Source organism: Mustela lutreola, chromosome 17, assembly GCF_030435805.1.
Source record: "Mustela lutreola isolate mMusLut2 chromosome 17, mMusLut2.pri, whole genome shotgun sequence".
NCBI classification, from domain to species: Eukaryota; Metazoa; Chordata; class Mammalia; order Carnivora; family Mustelidae; genus Mustela; species Mustela lutreola.
In genome coordinates, this window is record NC_081306.1 from 277,608 (window position 1) to 294,307 (window position 16,700).

The following is a 16,700-nucleotide window of genomic DNA, read 5'->3' on the forward strand; positions in this document are numbered from 1 at the left end:
GTTTTTAGGGGAGTAACAGAACTCTGGTATTCTGTCCATGTTGGGTTTTTTTTAAGATTTTATTTTTAAGGAGGCCTGGGTGGCTCAGTCAGTTAAGCATCTGTCCTCGGCTTGGGTCATGATCCCAGGGGCCTGGGATGGAGTCCTGCATTGTAAAGTAATCTTTACAACCAGCATGGGGCTGGAATTCACAACCTGGAGCTCAAGAGTTACCTGCTCTACTGACTGAGCCAGCCAGGCAGCCCATGTTCATGTTGTCTTCTAATGAAAATCTATACATACCTTAAAATTCAGGGAAGTGTATACTAAAAGAAAAAAGGCCAATTTAACTGTATTATCTTTGAAAAAATAAAATTACCCCCAAACGTATTGGCTTTTCAAAAATAGATAAGCAGATTCTAATATCTGTATGGAACATATACAAAGAAAATTAAACAGAAAAAATTTTGAAAATCTCAAAGGTATGTTAAATGAAAAGAATCAAGTGTGTACAACATGCTACCATTTGTGGCACAAAATGAACATTAGAGATATGTATATGTTTGGGAATACAGAGTATTACTGGAAGACACAAGAGACTGGTAACAGTGGTTGAATGCCAGGAAGAAAACGTAGGCTGGAAGAATCAAGAGAGAGAAGTGTTATGTGCTTGAGTGCTGTTTGAATTCTGAATAATTTTTAAAGAGCTGAAAATGAGGGCGCCTGGGTGGCTCAGTGAGTTAAGCCACTGCCTTCAGCTCAGGTCATGATCTCAGGGTCCTGGGATCGAGCCCCACATCGGGCTCTCTTCTCAGCAGGGAGTATGCTTCCCCATCTCTCTCTGCCTGCCTCTCTGCCTGCTTGTGATCTGTCTCTGTCAAAGAAATAAATAAAATCTTTAAAAAAAAAAAAAAGCTGAAAATGTGTTTTAAAAAGAAAAGTATGGAATCCCAAGAGTGAGGACTGAAGAGAGCAATGTGAGGGTAAGAGCTGCAGCTACAGAACTGAATGCAGTTGGGCAGGAAGAACACATGGACGAGAACAGAAGCTGAAACCTGGTACCCCTACCTACAAATGCAAAGGCGACAGAGGAAGATGGCCTGGAGATGAGGTTCAGCAGAAGCCTTGGCAGGGGAAGAAGCAAGAGGAAGGGGTGGTAAGGGGAAGTGGGATGGGAGAAGAAGGGAGGACAGGGGAAGGGAGAAATCTGGAGCCCAGGTGTTTAGGGAAGGAAGAGATGATCTATAGGTCACATCAGAGTCAGTAAACATGAGGACAGGATAGAGATTTGGCATTTAGGGAATCACAAATGCCATCTGTAAGAGGAAGATATATATGTGATGGTTGGACAGAAGCCAGATTTCAGAGGGTAAAGAATGGTGATATGGGGAAATGGAAATAAGATGAGAGAACTCTTAAAAGAAGTTTGGTGGTGAAAGAAAGGAGAAATAGCAGAAGATGTAGAGAAGACCAGGGAGAGGAAAGGTTATTTTCAAAGCTATCAATTCTGGTGGTTGATTTTTTAAAGATATAGGTAGGCATGAGCATGTTTACATTCAAAGGACGGGGAGAAATTTAAGCTCCTGGAGAGATGATGATTGAGGGTGTGGGCTTCAAGTTGGCGATATGATAAAGCCTCAAAAGCCCAGATAGAAGAGTGATTCATGGAAAGGTGGACAGTTAGATCTCCCTCTAAAACCAGTGAGACACTGCCAAGGGTGGTACCATTGCAAAAATTTGAACAAGAAGAAGGAGTAAGTAGAGGGAGTTCATCCCTGGAAACCTTGATTTTCTTTGTGAAGAAGGAAGGAAGGTTATCTGTTTAGAGTAAAGTACAAAGGAGCAGTGCTTGAGGGGGGAACTACAAAAGAAAGACATATCTGCCTTTGTTAAGAGGCAACTTGAAAAACAAGCAAAAGGATGGCCAAGCAGTTGAAGAAGTAAGTGGCAGAAAGCAGCTCGGAAAAAAGATTTGATCACTCTCACTCACTCTCTATCAATCAACAAATGTTGGGGAACAAGCATGTGGTAGGCAGCCACCAAGATGATGCACAAGGTTCTCACCTCCTAGAAATAACACCCTTACATAATCACCTTCTCTTGAATGGGAGATGGATTTTTTTTTACTCACTTCAAAGGAACATAAGATGCCAGAGGTAATGTTCTATTACTTCTCAGATTAGATTATGGAAAGACTAATTTCTTTCTTGGGTGTTTTCTCTCTTGTTTTCCTACTCCCTTGTTCACTCTGAGGGAAGTCAACTGCTCTAGGGGGAGCAGTTGTAAGCTGCTTTATGGGGGACCTCACGTGACAAGCAACTGAGAGAAACCTCCAGCCACCAGCCAGTGAAAATTGAGGTCCCCAGTTCAACAATCTTGTAAATGTGCTTGGAAATGGATCTTCTTCCTCCAGTCAAGCCTTTATGAGACCACAGCTCCAATTTAACAGATTAACTTCAATTTCATGAAAAAACCTGAGGCAGAGGCACCCAGCTAAACCATGCCCAGATTCCTGATTGATAGGAACAGTAATATACATGTTTATTGTTTTTAGCTAAGTTTAGGGGCAATTTGTTAAGCAGCAATAGATACAAGAGCATAGAGCAATCAACAAAGGTAAGCAGTATTCCTGCTATCATGAAGCCAACGTTCTAGAAGAAAACACAGAAAAGAAACAAAATATGTATATACAGATATGAAGATGGTAAAGTATAATAATAATGTGGTGGGAATTAATGGTGGAAATGATTATAAGAGCCACTCAGGAAAGGCCTCTTTGGGAGATGACATTTGAGCAGAGATGACAATAATGGGTTGTGAGCTAAGATCTGAGGGAAGAGCATTCCAGCCTGGAGGAATAGTAAAGGCCCTAAGGCAAGGACAACTTGGTGTCATTCTTGGAGAACAGAGGCAGCCAGGGTGCCTGGAGCACAGTGGATGAAATAATAATGTTGGGAGAGCCTCAAAGGCTATGGTCAGGAGACTTAGACACTTACTCTAAGGATGATGGCAGGGGCTGGGGGATGGAAGAATCATCTCACAAAGATGAGTAGCTACCTCAGGACTTTTCTATTATTATTTGTTATTGTTGTATTAGTCACCATACAGTGCATCATTAGTTTTTAATATAGTGTTCCAAGATTCATTGTTTACATGTGAACACCCAGTGCTCCTTTCAATATATGCCCTCCTTAATACCCATCACCCCACCCCACTCCCTTCTAAAACCCTGTTTCTCAGAGTCCACAGTCTCTCAGGGCTCGTCTCCCCCTCCAGTTTCCCTCCTTCATTTTCCCTTCCTTCTCCTAATGTCCTCCGTGCTATTCCTTATGCTCCACAAGTAAGTGAAACCATCTGATAATGGGCTTTCTCTGCTTGATTTACTTCACTCAGTATAATCTCCTCCAGCTCCATTGATGTTGATGCAAAAGTTAGGTATTCATCCTTTCTGATGGCTGAGGAATATCCCGTTGTGTATATGGACAACATCTTCTTTATCCATTCACTGTTGAAGGGCATATTCACTCTTTCCACAGAGTGGCTATTGTGAACATGGCTGCTATGAACATTGTGATGCATATGGCCCTTCTTTTCACTGCATCTGTATCTTTGGGGTAAATACCCAGTAGTGTAATTTCTGGATCATTAGGGTAGCTCTATTTTTAACTTTTTGAGGAACCTCCATACTGTTTTCCAAATGCCTGTACCAACTTGCATTTGTTGTCCCACCAACAGCATAAGAGGGTTCCCCTTTCTCCACATCCTCTCCAACATTTGTTTCCTGCCTTGTTAATCTTTGCCATTCTACCTGGTGTAAGGTGGTATCTCAGTGTGGTTTCAATTTTAATTTCCCTGATGGCTAATGATGATGAACATTTTTTCATGTGTCAATTAACCATTTGTGTGTCTTCCATTGGAGAGTGTCTGTTCATGTCTTCTGCCCATGTTTTGACTTGATTATTTATTTTTTTTGGGTATTGAGAAGTTCTTTATAGATTGGATATCAGCCCTTTGTCTGTGTGTCATTTGTGAGTATCTTATTCCATTTCATGGGTTACCTCTTTGTTTTGTTGACTGTTTCCTTTGCTGTGCAGAAACTTTTTATCTTGATGAGGTCCCAAAGTTCTTTTTCATTTTGTTTCCTTTGCCTTTGGAGATATGTCTTGAATGAAGTTACTGTAGCCGATGCTGAAGAGGTTACTACCTCTGTACTCCTCTAGGATTTTGATGGATTCTCTCAGGACTTTTCTTAAAGTTGAAGACCCTCCCATCTTCCCCCACCTTCTCTACTGGAGCCCAGTCCCTCTAGCTTCTGCACCTAGACCTCTAAGTCACCACTCAAGCTATGAACAGTCCTCCCCTTTCCCTCACACTGCCCATCTGCAGTTTCTGCCAAAAGCCACTTACCTCTGAGCTTTGATGGAAAAGTCTGGGGCGGCTGCCATAGGTTGGATCCAAACAGGAAGCATAAGCCATTCACATAGGTGTTCTCCTTACAAGTTTGGTGCACGGTGGGGCCACAGGCCTGGGAAAGGTTGCAGGTGGGTGGGGTTGTTCCGGATTCCTGTCCTTTCACCCCAGAACCTCACCCTCCACAGACCACAGCTCCAGCAGCCATGGACCCCCAACTCCTTCCCTCGGGACACTCCCATGACCCAGGACAACTCACCAGCAGTCGGAAAGGCCTGGTCGCAAATGCCAGAGACAGGCCCAGAGACATATTCACCGCCTCCAGGGGGACTGGGGAGACATAAATACATGGTCAGCTTTGGGGAGTAAAGGGGGCTCTGTGAAGGTGAACAGAGGTCACTTTGACCTGGGATACATGGAGACCTAACAGTTCAAGAAGGAACCCAAGTCCTCGGAAAGGAACATGAAGGGAGTACCTGAGGATGTCTGAGGTTAAGTCTGTATACACACAGAGGCTGGGGAGCTGAACCCCTGAGCCCTTCAATCACACATCCCCAAAGCAAAAGGAATTCCTGGAAAGTTCAGGTGTATGTACAGGTGGAAACCTAGCCCTGGGTCCCAGGGAGGGGCAGTGACTCACCCTGCAGGTTGATGGACTCACACTTGCCCATGCTGTAGTCACACTGGTAGAGACCACCTGTTTGGTTGGCAGCCTTTATCTCCTGGGGGGCTCCAACAACAAACCTGGGGAGGTGAGATAGGAACAAATCACCACAGGGACAAGAGCAAACTCTGATGTCTGAGGAGAGAAAGAGATCATAGAAGTTTGGCCACCCAGAGGAAAGTGAGGACCCACGACCCTCACACGTATTTCCCAATTCCCCAGAAATAGGAGGATGACTCCGCAAAGAAAAAAAATTGGAAAATTTTAAATTGTGGAAGGGGAATGGCCTCTCTAAGAATGATACAAAACCAAGAAGTCATTTAAAAGTTATTGAATCCGGGGCACCTGGGTGGCTCAGTGGGTTGGGCCGCTGCCTTCGGCTCGGGTCGTGATCTCGGGGTCCTGGGATCGAGCCCCACATCGGGCTCTCTGCTCAGCAGGGAGCCTGCTTCCTCCTCTCTCTCTCTGCCTGCCTCTCTGCCTACTTGTGATCTCTCTCTCTCTGTCAAATGAATGGATAGAATCTTTAAAAAAAAAAAAAAGTAAAAGTAAAATAAAATAAAAGTTATTGAATCCTATATTGTACATCTGAAACTAATATAACACTGTACATTAACTATACCAGAATTAAATTTTTTTAATGAATACATTTAATCACAGGCCACAGTCATTTTAAATAAATTTCTGTACGTGGTATCAGGGAAATCCAAACCAAAACCATAATGAGGTATCACCTTATACCTGCAGCATGGCTAAAATCAAAAAAACACAAGAAACAACAGGTGCTGAGAAGATGTGGAGAAAGGGGGACCTCCTGCACTGTTGGTGGGAATGCAAACAGGGGCAGCCACTCTAGAAAACAGCATGAAGTTCCTCAAGAAGCTAAAAAAAAAAAAGTTAAAAACAGAACTACCTTGTGATCCAGCAATCACATTATTGGAATATTTACCCAAAGAATATAAAAACACTAATTCAAAGGGATACATGCATCTCAATGTTTTTACCAGCATTATCCACAATAGCCAAATTATGAAAGAGCCCATATGTCTATAAACTGATGAATGGATAAAGAAGATGTGGCATATTGGGGTGCGTTACTGGCTAAGTCAGTGGAGCATGTGACTCTTGATACTGGGGTTGTGAGTTTGAGCCCCATGCTGGGTGTCGAGATTACTTACCCAATAAAACCTTAAAAAAAAAGAAGTTATGGTGCATATATACAAAGGAATATTACTCAACCAAAAGAAAGAATGAAATCTTGCCATTTGCAACGACATGGATGAGTTAGAGAGTATTATGCTAAGTGAAGTAAGTCAACCGGAGAAAGACAAATACCGTAAGACTTCACTTATATGTGGAATTTAAGAAAACAAGCTAAGGAACACAAAAAAGAAAAGGAGAGAGGCAAACCAAGAAACAGACTCCGCTATAGAGAACAAATTGATGGTGACTAGCAGGGAGAAGGACTGGGGACGGATTAAATAAGTGATGGGGATTAAGGAGTGCCATTTGTGATGAGCACTGGGCATTGTATGGAAGTGTCGAGTCACTGTACTGTGCACCTGAAACTAATATACCACTGTATGTTAACCACCTAGAATTTAAATTAAAACCTTTTAAATTTTTTCTGTATGTGCAACAGACACATGAAAAAAAGTGCTCTACATCACTGAGCATCAGGGAAATAGAAATCAAAATCACAAAGAGATATCACTTCATACCAGTCAGAATGGCTGAAATTATCAAGTCAGAAAACAACAAATGTTGGTGAGGATGTGGAGGAAAGGGAACCCTCTTACACTATTGGGGGGAATGCACTGGTATAGCCACTCTGGAAAACCATAGAGAGGTTAAAAATAAGACAACTATCATATGATCTCCCTGATATGAGGAAGTGGTGATGCAACATGGGGGGTTATGGGGGTAGGAGAAGAATCAATGAAAGAAGATGGGATTGGGAGGGAGACAAACCATAAGTGACTCTTAATCTCACAAAACAAACTGAGGGCTGCTGGGGGGAGGGGGGTTGGGAGAAGGGGGTGGGATTATGGACATTGGGGAGGGTATGTGCTTTGGTGAGTGCTGTGAAGTGTGTAAACCTGGTGATTCACAGACCTGTACCCCTGGGGATAAAAATATGTTTATAAAAAATAATAATAATAATAATAAAATATATATAAAATTTTTTTTAAAAATAGAGCTACCCTATGACCCAGCAATTGCACTACTAAGTATTTACCCCAAGATACAAACATAGTGATCTGACAGGGTACTTGCACCCCAATATTTATAGCAGCAATGTCCACAATAGCTAAACTATGGGAAAGGCCCAGATGTCCATCAACAGATGAATGAATAAAGAAGATGCAGTATAAATATACAATGGATTATCAGTCAGCCATCAAAAAAGATGAAATCTTACCATTTACATTGATGTGGATGGAACTGGAGGGTATTATGCTGAGAAAAATAAGCCAATCAAAGAAAGACAAGTATCATATGGTTTCCCTCACATGTGGAGTAGGAGAAATAGTGCAGAGGATCATAGAAAAGGAGGGAAAACTTAACGGGAAGAAATCAGAGATGGAGACAAACCACAAGAGACTCTTAATCTCGGGAAACAAACAGGATTCCTGGAGGGGAAGTGGGTGGGAAGATGGGGTAACTGGGTGATGAGCATTAAGGAAGGCACATCATGCGATGAGCATTGGGTGTATATGCAACTGATGGATTACTAAACTCTACATCTGAAACTCATTATGTTGGCTAACTGAAGTTAAACAAAAATTTTCTGTACATGATAAACTACCACAAGCAATCAAAGGACAAGCAACAAACTGGGCAGAGGGAGATTAGCAACTCGTGCCACAGACTACTTTCCTCAATAGTTAGAGCTCCTACAAACCAATTAAGGAAGAAAAAACAACAGAAAAATGGGCAACAAATAAGAAAAAGGTGTTCACAGAAAAGGAAATCTATCTCTCATTTAAACATAAGTGCAATCTAAAACTAAATTGAGATACCATATCTCACCTATTCAATTTGCAAAGATCAATAAGTTTGATAACACACTGGGCTGGTAAATGGGTGGGGAAGTAGGTGTTTCAACAAATTTCTGGTGTGAATGTAAATTGTTGCCACCTCCATAAAGAGTAATCTGGAAAAACCTATTAACTTTACACATGCATATGTATCCTTTGATCCCGGAATCCTAGTTCTGGGAACTTACTTCCAAACATACTTGCACATGTACAAAATGACAGCATTTTTCACATCACAAAAGTTTGGAAACAATCTAATGTCTATTAAGAAGATTTAAGTGTAATATCAATGTAAATTATAGCACATCAAAATAATAGATTATGAAGCAAGCATAAAAAAGAAAGAGTAAGATAAAGAAATCTTTCTAAAAAATGGGGTGCCTGGGTGGCGCTGTTGGTTAAGAATCTGACTCTTGGTTTCAGCTTAGGCCATGACCTCAGGGTCATGAGATCGAGCCCCAGGCACCCCACGTAGAGTCTGTTTAAGATTCTCTTTTCCTCTCCCTTTGCCCCTCACCCATGCTTGCTTGCACGCGCTCACTCTTTCTCTCTAACAAATAAATAAATCTTAAAAAAAAAAAAAGAATTAGTAAGGTCTTTAAACATTTATCAGGTAAAATCACCAAGCTCTATTAAGAAAAAAAAAAAAATTCAGAGTTCAGTATAGAGCAGAGGCCAGGAAACTTTTTCTGGAAGGTACTATTATTTCCGTAAATATTATTTCATATAGGCAAATATTTTAGGCTTTGCAGACCATATACTCTCTTTTGAAGACTCTTGATTTCATTTTAAATCCAAAGCAACCATAAACAATGAATGGCAAGTTGGGATGAAGGTTGTGTCAATAAAATTTTTTCACAAAAATAGGCAGCAGGCTGCAGTTTGAGTATAACATGCTACAAATTGTGTGTGGTACTGGGGTTAGGGAAATGTGGAGGCACACACAGCATAGAACCTCTATGGAAGAACCCACAAGAAACCATTTACCAGGGACCCTCCTGAGTAGGGAATGGGGGAAAGGAGTGTGTGCTGAGAAAACTTTACTATTACGTTCTATCTTTCAAATGTAGAACTCTGTAACTGTATTTCTGATACAAAAATAAATAAATCAAGAAAAAAATAAAGGAAATTGTGGGGGGGGGGGGGTTAGGCATATATGTTTTAAAGAGAATAAGTATAAGACAACCTCCACCTGCAGTCCTTACCGGGATCCCTCGAGCTGGACCACACTGTGCCCAAAGCTCCTTGCATTCTCTTGGAAGATCGCTGCTTTTTCAGTCTCCAGGTTGAACCCGTCACATAGTAAGACCAAGGCTAGAGGAAGGACAAGCGGTGAGGATCAGGCAGGGATAAGAAGGTAAGAAAGCAACTTACCCTCTTGCTCCATGCATCTACCGGCTGAAACTCACCCAAACCCAGCATGGAAATGTCTGTCTCCCAAGTCCAGCTCTATTAGCCTGAGGCAGAGGTTGTCACACTTTTTCTATAAAGGGCCAAATATTTTAGGTTTTGTGGCCCAATAAAACAAGAGAGAAAATGCATTCCACACATTTTTCAATAAGGAAATGCAAAATATAATAATTGAGTACTGATTAGGGGTGCCTGACTGGCTCAATCAGTAGAGCCTGTGACTCTTGATCTCAGAGTCACAGGTTCAACCCTGTGGGTTCAACCCCTATGTTGTGTGTAGAGATTGCTTAGTAAAATCTTTTCTAAAAATTTACTAATGAGACAAATGGAATTCTTTGGGGAAGATAACATCTCTGGGATTCAAAGTTAGTATTCTCTATCATAAATAGATTATAAATACTCATTTGAGGGGTGTCTGAGCGACTCAGAGGGATGAGCAGCAGCTCTTGATCTCAGCTCAGGTCTTGATCTCAGGGTCCTGAGTTCAAGCACCACATTGAGCTCAATGCTGGGTGTAAAGCCTATTCGAGAAAATTCTTAAAATTCTCATTTATTTAAAAATAAATAAATGCTCGGGACGCCTGGGTGGCTCAGTTGGTTGGACGACTGCCTTCGGCTCAGGTCATGATCCTGGAGTCCCGGGATCGAGTCCCGCATCGGACTCCCAGCTCCATGGGGAGTCTGCTTCTCTCTCTGACCTTCTCCTCATTCATGCTCTCTCTCACTGTCTCTCTCTCAAGTAAATAAATAAAATCTTTAAAAAATAAAATAAAATAAAAAATAAATAAATAAATGCTCATCTGAGACCTATGGCTCACAAGTGGCATAAAAACAGACGGGAAGAAGCCTCCCTGGATCCCCACAAGCCCCAGCTGCTGATTCCTGATAGTTGAACGGGGTGCGTTCAGCCGGTCTCTATCTCCACCCTGTGCCCCCACCTACTGATTTGCCCAACAATCAGGTTCCTAAAGACTCAATTAGGTAATTTCCTTCCTATGGAATTATCAAGCACTTTTTTTCCCTTTGGTTCATTCTCTACAAATTCTCTACAAAGCATGGGCATAAAAGGAAACAAAACTGAAAAATTTTGGCCAGCCACTCAACATGTACACCTGGATTCTTGGAAAACAGAACTCTGGACAAAGTGAATGTGATAACATGGAATGCAAGAAAAACACTCAGTATCCAGTATGCGTTGTGCACCCTTGGGCATATCATTCCACCTCTCTGGGGCCTCAGTTTCCTGGTCTGTAAAGTGAAGGGAACAGCCAAACCCCATTGCATAGTCCATGAATTTAATTATTCATCCAAGCTTCTCTGGGTATCTTGGTCTGGTTCTACTCTCGGCTTCTTTTCGAATCCCTTATCTTTCCCCAAGCCCTCTTTATATTCCCCCAGGCTAGTTCCTACATATTCTGTGCTGCCTCTCTCCACTCAGACTCATAAAACCCCTCCTGACCCTGAGTCCCCCTCCCGCTGAAGTCCCTGGTGTACCTGTTAACAGAAGGACTCTGTGAGTCATAGCTGCAGAGAGCAGGAACTGCGGGGCTGCACATACCACTGAGCCACTTCAAGAAAGCCACCAAGCACAGGAAGGACAGAAAAGGAGAAGCTTGAGGCAGAAGTCTGGTAGCGATTCAAAGGAAGAGGGCGGAGGCTCAGGGAGCACACCAGCCCTGCTTGACATTTTCCTGGGGCTGCAAACAGCCTGTGCTCCCTTCCTAACCAGATTCCTGGCCCAAACCATCAAGATCATTGTCCCAAGTGATGTGGGAAAAAGAGGCAGAAGAAAAATTATTAAATTTCCTTATTAAGTACAGCCCATTGACAAGTCCTTGAAACAGGCAGAGTGACATTCCTCTAGGGACTCAACTGCCTCCATGTTAATACTTTCCTAAGGGCAAAAGGTAATGCTAGCCTGACCCCCTCACCCCAGGATCCTGTAGGTCTACTTCAACTATAAAAATTCCTTTGGAAACTTCCTTTATCTCTAAAACCCCCAAGATACGTTTTAGCAACCATTCCCCAAGCATGTGGCCCACTGATATAATCGGAAGGATCTCATAACTAAGATTTTATTAGACAGTAATAAATTATCTTTTCCCCAACAACAGCTAGCCCTCTCAAGGTCCTGGAAATCTTGCTTCCAAAATTCCTTAGAGACTTACACTATCCGTAGCCCCCTCCCAACTTGAAAGTATATAACGGACCACTCCTTATGACCCCAAAGCAGTTCTTTCTGCCCACGGGTCTTGTATCCATGCTTTAATAAAATCACCTTTTTGCACCAAAGACATCTCAAGAATTCTTTCTTGGCCATCAGCCTCAAACCGTAACATCTTTCCTACATCACCAAAGGTGGGTTGGGGTTTTTGGGGGGAGGTTTGTTCCCATCTGCTTCTAGGGTTGGCTGAACATTATGAAAAGCAAGCTGAATAGACTCAGGGCCTGCCTTCTCCTGGAAAGTGTGTCTAAGCATTTATACAAACCAAGCATTTGTGGGAGGTCACACTGTTTCTCCCTGAAAACACACTTTACAAGAGGCCCTTCCCTCCTGTCCAAGGAAACAAAGAGTACGGTTCGGCCAGTGCTGTCTTCCTTCTGTAGCCATCAGAAAGGACAATTCAGATACAGAGAAATCCAGTACTTTCTGAATATTAATTTGCTTTTAAAAAAAGACAATGAATCATTGAACACTATGTCAAAAACTAATGATGTACTACATGTTGGCTAACTGAACATAATAAAAGAAAAAAAATTTTTAAGCCTCAAACCCTTTGTCCAGGAATTTTCACTTCCAAAAATTTATCCTAAGAAATAGTTGAGAAGTACAGTCAAAAAGGTATGTACAAGTTTGTTCACTGTGCCAGTGTTTTTATAATGAAAAACAAGTACAGCCTAAACGCAACAATAGTGGGATGGTTAAATGATGTCTCTCACTCTGTGATATACCCTTACATGCCATTATGTCTACTCACTTCTGAATCTGTTTTCAAAGACATAAGATCATAATTTCATGTGTTAACCCTTAAGACAAAACTGTCAGTTATTTTATTAGCACAACTGGGTTTATTTAGGAATAGTAGAAATTGCAATTTGAGACTTAAAAGCTAATGACAAAACCAGAGGCAAGTCCCAAAAACAAAGGACAGGAAAGCTCTTTTAGAGAGGAAAGGAAGGAATTGGGAGGAGTTGTTATAAACAAAAAGTTCGGAACACCTGGGTGGCTTAGTCAATTGGGTTAAGGTCATGATCCCGGGGTCCTGGGATCAAGTCCAGACTCAGGCTCTTTGCTTGGCTCTCTGCTTCTCCCTTTACCTGTCACTTCCCCTGTTTGTTCTCTCTTTCTCTCTATCAGATAAACAAATAAAATCTTTTAAAAATAAAATTCACCAATAGGGTGTCTGGGTGTCTCAGTGGGTTAAGCCTCTGCCTTCAGCTTAGTTCGTGATCTCAGGGTCCTGGGATCAAGCCCTACATTGGACTCTCTGCTCAGCAGGGAGCCTGCTTCCCCCTCTCTCTCTTCCTACTTGTGATCTCTCTCTCTGTCAAATAAATTTAAAAATCTTTAAAAAATAAAATAAAATTCATCAGTAAAGAATAAACCTGTGCTCAACTCTCTCTCTCTCAAGTAAATAAATAAAATCTTTTAAAAAATAAAATAAACAAAAGGTTCAAAATGTAGTGGCTTTTCATTGCTGAGTTGTAACAGTCTCTTATTGGCAGGTTGTTGGTGGGCAAGGAGAAAATCTTCCCTCTCCTGGAGGAAAAAAATATAAAGTATAGATATCTTCCTGTTGTAAAAGCGGGTCTTTTTTTATATATATAAATTTATTTATTTATTTTCAGAAAAACAGTATTCATTATTTTTTCACCACACCCAGTGCTCCATGCAATCCGTGCCCTCCACAATACCCACCACCCGGTATATCAACCTCCCACCCCCGCCCCTTCAAACCCCTCAGATTTTTTTTCGGAGTCCATAGTCTCTCATGGTTCACCTCCCCTTCCAATTTCTCCCAACTCCATTCTCCTATCTAACACACCTTGTCCTCCATGATATTTGTTATGTTCCACAAATAAGTGAGACCATATGATAATTGACTCTCTCTGCTTGACTTATTTCACTCAGCATAATCTCTTCCAGTCCCATCCATGTTGCTACAAAAGTTGGGTATTTGTCCTTTCTGATGGAGGCATAATACTCCATAGTGTATATGGACCACATCTTCCTTATCCATTCGTCCGTTGAAGGGCATCTTAGTTCTTTCCATAGTTTGGCGACCATGGCCATTGCTGCTATAAACATTGGGGTACAGATGGCCCTTCTTTTCACAACATCTGTATCTTTGGGGTAAATACCCAGGAGTGCAATTGCAGGGTCATAGGGAAGTTCTATTTTTTAATTTCTTGAGGAATCTCCACACTGTTTTCCAAAGAGGCTGCACCAACTTGCATTCCCACCAACAGTGTAAGAGGGTTCCCCTTTCTCCACATCCCCTCCAACACATGGTGTTTCCTGTTTTGTTAATTTTGGCCATTCTAACTGGTGTAAGGTGATATCTCAATGTGGTTTTAATTTTAATCTCCCTGATGGCTAGTGATGATGAACATTTTTTCATGTGTCTGATAGCCATTTGTATGTCTTGATTGGAGAACTGTCTGTTCATATCTTCTGCCCATTTTTGGATATGTTTGCCTGCATTACCCTGATCCCCAAACCAGGCAAAGACCCTACCAAAAAGGAGAATTTCAGACCAATATCACTGATGAATATGGATGCTAAGATTCTCAACAAGATCCTAGCCAACAGGATCCAACAGCACATTAAAAAGATTATCCACCATGATCAGGTGGGATTCATCCCTGGGCTACAAGGGTGGTTCAACATTCGCAAATCAATCAATGTGATACAACAAATTAATATGAGAAGAGAGAAGAACCACATGGTCCTCTCAATTGATGCAGAAAAAGCATTTGACAAAATCCAGCATCCGTTCCTGATTCAAATGCTTCAAAGTATAGGGATAGAGGGAACATTCCTGAACCTCATCAAATCTATCTACGAAAGACCCACAGCAAATACCATCCTCAATGGGAAAAAGCTTGCAGCCTTCCCGTTGAGATCAGGAACAAGACAAGGATGCCCACTTTCACCACTCTTGTTCAACATAGTATTAAAAGTCCTAGCAACAGCAATCAGACAACAAAGAGAAATAAAAGATATCCAAATTGGCAATGAAGAAGTCAAACTCTCTCTCTTCGCAGATGACATGATTCTTTATATGGAAAACCCAAAAGACTCCACCCCCAAACTACTAGAACTCATACAGCAATTCAGCAACATGGCTGCTTAACGAACCACTCCAAATCTTAGTGACTTATTGTGTCATGGTCCTGTAGATTGTCCAGCTTCAGCAGTTCTCACTGAAAGCTATCATGTGGTCACAGTCAGATTATGACAAACACTAGAGTAGAGTCATCTGAGGCTCAGTTGGGCTGGACTGTCAAAAGTGTTCATTCACATTGCCAGCAGTTGGTGCAGGTGGAGGCTTCGTTGGGACTACTGACTGAAGTACCTCCATATGCCTCTCTGGGTTCCTTGGGCTTCTCACAGCATAGTGATTAGACGTTAAGAGTAAGTGTTCTAGGAAATAATAATCAAAAGTGTCCAGTCTCATGAGACTTTGACTTGACTTGAAAACTGCCACAGGATCTCGTCCACCATATTCTATTGGTCAAGCAGTCACAGAACTCACCCACATTCAAGGAGAGAGGACTAGATTCCACTTCTAAGTGGGAATTGTGTCAAAGAATTATGGTCTATTTTAATCGGCCACAGGACGATATTCATTTTCTTCTATATTTTTTTGTATTTAAAACTTTTATACAAAAAAGAATGATTTTTATAATCAGAAAGAAAAGAAAAACACCAATAAATAATTTAAAACAACAAAGTGCCTATACATCTATACATGTTAGCAGTAAAGAGGAAAGAGGAGTAAAGTCATAGGCCCTGGATGAAAGGATCCAATGAGAGTGTGGAGGAATAATTTCATGTATATGCTTGATTTGTTTCGGTAAAAGCTTTCACATGCTGATCAACACAGGACGCTGCTATAGCTCAGACATGAGGGCTTCTTTGTCCTGAAGAGTGGCCAAGGGCCCATTATCTGTAAAGGCCTGGGTAAATTTTCAGAATGGCTATCCACACCACGGAGCCTTTCTCACTTACTCAACAATAGGTCTTCACCTGATGAGGTGACCCCGTCTATGGGTTCCCAGCCATTTCCTCTCATCCATTCCTCAGCCCCTCTCTTGATAAAACCTTAGCTTGGGTTCCACTGTAAATGGACCTTGAAACAAGGATCCAAGTGCAAGTAATTTACTTGGGAGGTGATACAAGAAATACTGGTGTCGACGTGGGAACGGAAAGAGCTCCTTAAAAAATGTGTGATGAAAAAAATTAACACTATGGACAATTGAAGCTCAATACCTTGAGAACTCTGGAAACCAGTGTAAAACATACCTCAGAGTTATCTGCCTGGGAGGTAAGGGGGTCTATATTCTTTTTTTTTTTTTTTAAGATTTTATTTATTTATGTATTTATTTGACAGATAGAGAGAACACAAGTAGGCAGAGCAGCAGGCAGAGGGAGAGGGAAATGCTCCCCTGAGTGGGGAACTGGATGCAGGGCTCAATCCCAGGACCCTGGGATCATGACCTGAGCTGAAGGCAGCCACTTAACCAACTGAGCCACCCAGACACCCCTAGACTCTTACCCACAACTCAAAGCAGCTATTAGTTGAGGGGTGCTCTCTGGAGTAGCCTTAATTCTCTGGTACTCCCAACATGCCTGCCATTATGCTCAGGAAGAAGAGGCTCCAGAGGCAGAAAGAGCCCTCAGGCAACCACGTGAGGGCAATGACAGCTAGAAATCTGGCCGGCTTGCAAGAGAATGTTAAATACTGATGGCAGCCGGGCGCGGTGGCGCGCGCCTGTAGTCCCAGCTACTCGGGAGGCTGAGGCAGGAGGATCGCTTGAGCCCAGGAGTTCTGGGCTGTAGTGCGCTATGCCGATCGGGTGTCCGCACTAAGTTCGGCATCAATATGGTGACCTCCCGGGAGCGGGGGACCACCAGGTTGCCTAAGGAGGGGTGAACCGGCCCAGGTCGGAAACGGAGCAGGTCAATACTA

General features: G+C 42.1%; 1 protein-coding gene across 5 annotated transcripts in view; it reads right to left on the reverse strand.

Annotated features, from left to right (window-relative positions):
- ITGAM (integrin subunit alpha M) overlaps positions 1-11,248 on the reverse strand; it is a 44,372-nt gene extending 33,124 nt beyond the window's left edge. For all 5 annotated transcript variants that reach the window (XM_059154719.1, XM_059154718.1, XM_059154717.1 and 2 more), the window contains exons 1-5: positions 10,999-11,248; positions 9,300-9,408; positions 5,030-5,133; positions 4,649-4,719; positions 4,387-4,504 (exon numbers count right to left, since the gene is read on the reverse strand). In XM_059154719.1, the coding sequence (XP_059010702.1) occupies positions 4,387-4,504; positions 4,649-4,719; positions 5,030-5,133; positions 9,300-9,408; positions 10,999-11,026 (430 nt within the window). In that variant the 5' untranslated portion in view covers positions 11,027-11,248. The remainder of the gene's footprint in view (positions 1-4,386; positions 4,505-4,648; positions 4,720-5,029; positions 5,134-9,299; positions 9,409-10,998) is intronic.
- Positions 11,249-16,700: the final 5,452 nt, after the last annotated feature.